This window comes from Mandrillus leucophaeus, unplaced genomic scaffold (genome assembly GCF_000951045.1).
Source record: "Mandrillus leucophaeus isolate KB7577 unplaced genomic scaffold, Mleu.le_1.0 Scaffold605, whole genome shotgun sequence".
Lineage (NCBI taxonomy): Eukaryota > Metazoa > Chordata > Mammalia > Primates > Cercopithecidae > Mandrillus > Mandrillus leucophaeus.
Window position 1 is genome coordinate 1,420,960 of NW_012106531.1, and position 6,864 is coordinate 1,427,823.

At 40.4% G+C, this 6,864-nt stretch overlaps 1 protein-coding gene across 1 annotated transcript in view; it reads left to right on the top strand.

Moving 5' to 3' along the window:
* ANKRD55 (ankyrin repeat domain 55) overlaps positions 1-5,973 on the top strand; it is a 152,955-nt gene extending 146,982 nt beyond the window's left edge. The window contains exons 11-12 of the mRNA XM_011999871.1: positions 3,010-3,102; positions 5,337-5,973. Of these exons, the coding sequence (XP_011855261.1) occupies positions 3,010-3,102; positions 5,337-5,458 (215 nt within the window). The 3' untranslated portion in view covers positions 5,459-5,973. The remainder of the gene's footprint in view (positions 1-3,009; positions 3,103-5,336) is intronic.
* The last annotated feature ends 891 nt before the right edge of the window (positions 5,974-6,864 follow it).

Sequence of the window (6,864 nt, forward strand, 5' to 3'; positions counted from 1 at the left end):
CAGGAGTTCGAGACCAGCCTGGCCAACATAGTGAAACCCCATCTCTACTAAAAATACAAAAATACAAAAATTAGCCGGGCGTGGTGGCGAGCGCCTGTAGTCCCAGTTACTCTGGAGGCTGAGGCGGGAGAATCGCTTGAATTCAGGAGGCAGAGGTTGCAGTGAGCCGAGATCGCACCACTGCACTGCAGCCTGGATGACAAAGTGAGACTCTGTCTCAAAAAAAAAAAAGAAAAAGAAAAAGAAAAAAAAACCTTTCCTAGCCTTACAGATTTTATTTTTGTGAACATTTTTAACAATAATTGTTTTGAGATCACTGAGGCTTCTGCACTACATTGAAGTGGGTGTTGTCGTTGTTGTTAGTCTAGGAGGGTCGAAACTTAGATTTCTACGTTGAGCTCTCAATATTTTATGTGAAAGTTTAATGCGGTAAAGCAGCTGGATAAATCATCCCACTGTAGCACTGACTTGAACTTGGATAGTCCCTTTATCTTTGGATTTCCTCCTTTCCTGCCCTGGGTTTGGTAGGAATAATATGGGTTAGCAGTGCTGCTGTTAAAATTCCGGGCAGCCACTATCCAATGCTTACATCAGCAGCCCTGAACATTTAGCTCTAATGATTATTGCTTAACATTTATTGAGACCTGTCAGGGGTTGGATGCAGCAAGATGGGTAATGAAGCACTTATCCTAGAGAGTTGGAATTTGGAGCACATCAGCTTAATTCATTGCAGGCAGCTTTCAGAGAAAATGGAACAGAAAGGTCTGTGGTGTTGTCTGCCAGCCTGGTTATTTATAAGCCATCACAAGAAAAGTAAGAGTGTGCACTTCCTTTCTCCTGCAAAAGAGAGCTTCTTTCTCTAGAATTTTCTAGACTATCTCAGCAACAATGCACTCTTCTGGCTGGTTAGGTCTGATCCTGTGACCCCTCTGTCTAAACCCATCAAAAGTTTTGCATCTTTTCAGGACAAAGGCCAGGGTTCTAAACGGGGCAAACAAAGCCCTCACGGCATGGTCATTCTCAGCTTCGGCACCGCCCATCTCAAATCCCCACCCCTACCTCTTCAGCAGTTCCTTGAATATGTCTCAGTTTCTTGACAATTTCATACCTTTTCATTCTATGACATCTTGGCCCTTGTTATTATTTTGGGTTCTCTCCGCTGTGTGCTTGACTGATTCCTATAATCTTTTAAGAACCAGCTCAAAACTCACCTTCTATAATATGTGAAGGTCACCCTGATCTCTGTAGGAAATATGGTTCTTTCATAGGACTCCTAATAAGAATAGCTCCACCTTGCCGGGCACAGTGGCTCATGCCTGTAATCCCAACACTTTAGGAGGCTGAGACGGGTGGATCACCTAAGGTCAGGAGTTCAAGATCAGCCTGGCCAACATGGTGAAATCCCGTCTCTACTAAAAATACAAAAATTAGCCTGGTGTGGTGGTGCACGCCTGTAGTCCCAGCTACTCAGGAAGCTGAGGCAGGAGAATTGCTGGAACCTGGGAGGCAGAGGTTGCCGTGAGCCAGGATGGCACCGCTGCACTCCATCCTGAGCAACACAGCAAGACACTGTCTCCAGAAACAAAAGAATAGCTCCACCTTGCTGACCTACACACCTACACACTTCGCTTTCCACAACATTGCAGGAGAGAATTTATCCTCTTTATAATTGAAGCAATTGAGACAGAGAGGTTAGCTCATCTGCCTAAGGTCACAGAGCTAGCTAGGAAGTGGCAGAGGAGATATTGGAACAAGGTCTGTGGGATCCAAGAAAACCTCAACTTCTCTGGACCATTCCTTCCTCTGCAATGCCCTCACAAACTCTGTCACAGCACTACTCATGGAGCTTCAAAACCACATGTTTACCTGTGTCTCCTCCCACATCAATTGCAATCCCTTCCTGAACACTTTGCCTTCTCCTCTTTGTACTCTAGGGTCTGGAATATAATGAGTGCTCGATGGATGATTGCTGAATTATCTATTTATCATTATTATCATTATTATTATTATTAATGCTGCAGTCACCTCTGGTTCCATCATGTAACCGTGAAAACATTTCCTATCCTTTTTTTCTAGGACAGTGGTCCTTGACCCTGTCCCCAAAGCTGAACACGCCCTTCAGTTGCCTGCAGCACCAGACAGCTTTGAGCTAAGCACAGCTCCACCCTATCCCTGAAAACTGAGCAAAATGCCAACATGGAATAAAATTTAACTCCCCTTCATGTCCAAGTCACTGCTGCAGCCCTTCTCTGCCCACTTCTCCCATCTGCTTAGAGGAGGCAGAATAACAGAAGTTACAGGGTCAGCCCTATAGGGTTGAAGTCTAGGCTCTGTCCCTTCCTAGCATATGACTTGAGCACTTTTAGAACTCCTCGAAGTCACAAGGTCCTCATTTGTAAAATGAGGATGATAATAGAATCTATCTCACAAGAAAAAGTGATTGTCAGAATTATATAAGATTATGCCTACAGCATTTATCCCTATTCCTGACAAAAGCTGGGAGCTGATAAACATCTGACACCATGCCCCACCTCCAGAAATTCCGATGTAATAACCTGGGATGTGGCCAGGACAGCAGTATGTTTTCTAACTTCTTAGATAATTCCTATTGAGAAACTCTGCTCTAGAAGAAAATACTCTACTCATCACCCACTCATTTCATCAAAGATTTGATGAATATATGATAGGATATGCCATATCTATATTATTTTCATTTTTTTTTCAACTTTAACTTTTATGGGGTGAGTAACCCACTGTGCTTCTTTATAAAATTTTGTTTAAACTAGTACACTCAAGAAATGATTTCTAGTACCTTTTTCTATCATTTAAACAGTGACTGGTATATGACAGAAATGCAATAAAGTATAGCTATCATTGTTTTCATTGTTACTTTTACCACCTTAAATTTAGTGATCTGTAACAACTTTGATGATTCTCTTATCCATTGCATTCTGTAATTTGCACTTGGTTGAGTCTCAAGTGATTGACACAAATATGTTTTATCTTCAGGACAAAATTTTCAGCATCTTTCCCCGAACAGACACAAAATCAGGGATCTTCCTTTCACTCGGAACAACCTAGCTCCCCTACCAGATCAAAAATGTAAGTATTATGAATCTTCCACAGCTTCCTTTGCAAGTGTTAACACATCTAGACACAACTAAATGTTATTTCAGTTTACTTTCATTTTTCTTTTCTTTTTTTTTTTTTTTTTTTTGAGATGGAGTCTTGCTCTGTCACCCAGGCTAGAGTGCAATGGCAGGATCTCAGCTCACTGCAACCTCTGCCTCCCAGGTTCAAGCGATTCCCCTGCCTCAGCCTCCCAAGTAACTGGGATTACAGGTGCCTGCCACCACGCCTGGCTAATTTTTGTGTTTTTTTTTTTTAAGTAGAGATGGGGTTTCGCCATGTTGGCCAGGCTGGTTTCCAACTCCCAACCTCAAGTGATCCACCCACCTCAGCCTCCCAAAATGCTGGGATTACAGGTGTGAGCCACCACGCCCAGCCCTACTTTCATACTTTCATTTTTCAAGGGAACATCAGGTGCCAACACTTATAAATTACAGGAAAACAGAGACCATCTTTAAAGCTTTTTTTAGATGCTTATTTTTTTAAAAAAAGAATACTCCCTCCCTTTAGGAATTTTTTGTGTTTGAACTATTGAAGAAATAAACAGTTTATTTTTACATGTATTATTTAATGTCTTTAGGAAGGTGCTTTAAAAATTCCCTTTTAAGACTGGCCTCCTGATATAGGTTTCTTTACTATACTGGACAGATAGAAATATACATCACCTCTGTACTTACAGTCCATGCATTCCTAAGCAGAAAAAAAAAATTCAGTTCATCAGGCTTACTCTTGGTATTATTGATTTATTTTATAATATTTTATATAAAAAACTCTCCTAATATAAAATATTAATATACTCCATTGGGCCAGTGATCTTCAAACTTGAGTATGCCTAAGTATTACCTGGGGTGTTTGTTGTGAAGTAGATTCCTGGGTCCCCCACCCAGAGATTCTGAGTTTGAATATTCTCATATCTATACTCTGAAGCATAATAATAATAAAGCAAGTTTTATTATTATTCTCGTTGTAGAGCCAGAAACAAAACTACAGGACACTGAGTCTACTGCCTCATGAAATAAGCAATACTTACTGGATTCTACTTTATTTTCTTTTTTTCTTCCAATTGCACCCCACTGCATTTAACACACACACACACACACACACACACACACACACAGCCCCTCCACATCCTTCTAAGTGCAGGTTAGATGATTTAGGAGCTGTCCTATTTCAGATAAGTTTCTCAACCTTTCTGTACTTTAGTTTCCTCACTGTCCATAATGATAGTGCCATCCTAATAAGATTTATGGGAGTACTAAATGAGATAACATATGTAAAACACTTGGCACACTGTTTGCACAGAGTATATATCCAGTATGTCTTTCTCCCCTAGGCAAGGATTTGAAGGAGACAAACTAAGAGCTCTAGAACTCTTTAGGTTAAAATGATGAACTATAGGGTCTTAGTACAACTCTGTCTTTTAGCAGATAAGGAAACTAAGAGGTAGAGGGATATGTCCAAGGTCACACAGAGAGTTAGTAGCAGAAACCAAGACCTCTTCCTTGACAGATCAGTTCCTCTGCCCTTTACAGATGTGTGTAAAGTGAACATTTTGGATAGTGTCAATTCTATCACTGAATGAAATTCAAGCCCGAATCTGTCTTTAAGCAGAACTGTAGCCACAAAAACATCTAGTTAAGCAAAGAGCCACTCAGTCTTGAATGCTGATGGAGCTTGGAGAAGCCAAAGAGAGGTTTTCTTTGGCAGGGCCCAAGAGCTTTGCTTTTCACAGTTAAGTTTCAGGAGAGAAGGAAAGATAAAGATCTTTGATCAACTTGGCTCTACAAAGAAGAAATGAAAGGCCCCACAGTGCTTTTCCTAAAAGAAGCCTGAGAGCCTTTTGAGGTTTGCATAAAAGCACAGTACAAATGTCTTGGGCCTTCTTTAGAGCCTTGTGAGCAGTTGTTGAACATCAACAGCTACTCTACCCCAAGGAAAAGCTCTGCCAGACATGCACAGCCCTTATGTTTGATCAAACTTGGTACAGTCTTCTGTGTGGACGTATTTGAAATCCCAGACTTCATGTGGCAAGTCTGAACAGATATATATACAAGAAATGCATACACAGCTTCCCTTTGCAGTCTAGCTCTCACCAAGACACCCTTCTTAGAAATGTCTCCACTCCTAAAACACAACACAATTCTCCTGCTGCCTTCCTGTGAGAGAAGCAAATCTTGAAAGTCTCTCATTCTATTCTTTCTCCCCAGTTCTATCTGGAGAACCTCTGCGGACAAACCGAGTGCTTCCTGCTATTCCAAGTCAACGAAGACACAGCACAGCAGCAGAAGAGAGTGAACATTCTGCCCACCCCACCAGTGATGAAAATTAACTGTGGGCCACTCGATGCAGAAATGTAGATGAATATATATTCTCAACTCTCAAAGAACAAGATTACTCTAGTTTGTAAGAATGAAGACCAATTTAGTAAACTGCATTCTATAAGCCATCAGTTTTATAACTCGAAATTCTTTATTCCAAATAAAGATACTTCCTAAATAAGCACTTAGAATCTTTGGGTGTGCATATTAAGTCTGTGAGTTTCTGTGACTTCGACATGCCAAAATTAAAAGACAAAATATGTTATCAGTAGGCAAACTGAGCTATGTTTGGTTTGCTTTGTGGCATGTGTGCTGTTATTTTGTTATTGTTCTTTGGTTGGTTTTTTGCTGAATGATTTTATGTTTTGGAAAAAAAAATGTATGCTTTGCTGAATAAAAGCAAAAACAAAAAACAAACAACAACAACAAAAAAAACCCACATCCCAGACATGTTCTTCACATTTATTGTCATTCTAACTTGAACTAATGAAACCTATTTAAAAATAAATTCCTATGACCAGTCACAGTTTACGGCTTTTAAATGTACAATCTTCTGCAAAATATTTTTTAACAGTCTCAGTTCCTGGCTACTGCCCAAGTCACTTGACATTGTTTATCTCCCTTCTTTGTTATTTAATTATTTCCATATATCGTCATTTTCAGATATGATTGACTGTGCCAACAGGGAGAAGGTCATGTGATTTGGAAAGGTCTACATCCTGGCCCAACAGAGTTGAATAGGCAGTTCTCACACTCCTCAAATACTCTACGTATGTAACTATTTTTCTGTTTTAAAACAATGGTCTCTTGCCTATTAAGACTTTTGCAAACTTAAGACTTAGCAAAGTTTTGAATGAATGCTACTAACTGCAGATCTTACTAAGATAATTATAAGTTGTTTGGATTGATTCGTGCTAGAGGTCTGTATAAAGTTCAAGGCTTAGCCGCATAAGATGACGGCCACTGCATGTTATTTGGGAGCCTAGATGTTATTTTGTAAATATCTCAAGTACCTGTACAACATTCACCACTTTATATTAGTAGTATGTGTTTAAAGAGGTTAGACTATACCATTAACTAGATAAAAGCTCCTCTGGGGCCAAATCACAATCCTTTGGCTTTGTACTTCTAGAAATTTATACAATGCCTGGCACAAAGTAGGCACTTGGTCATTTCATTTTTTGTCAGGAAGGAAGGAAGTAGAGAGGAAAACAGGGAGTTGGCAAGGAAAGGCGATGTAGAAAGCCATCATAAAAGATGTCATTAGGCCGGGCATGGTGGCTCACACCTGTAATCCCAGCACTTTGGGAGGCTGAGGTGGGCAGATCACGAGGTCAGGCGATTGTGACCATCCTGGCTACCATGGTGAAACCCCGTCTCTACTAAAAACACAAAAAAATCAGCCGGGCGTGGTAGC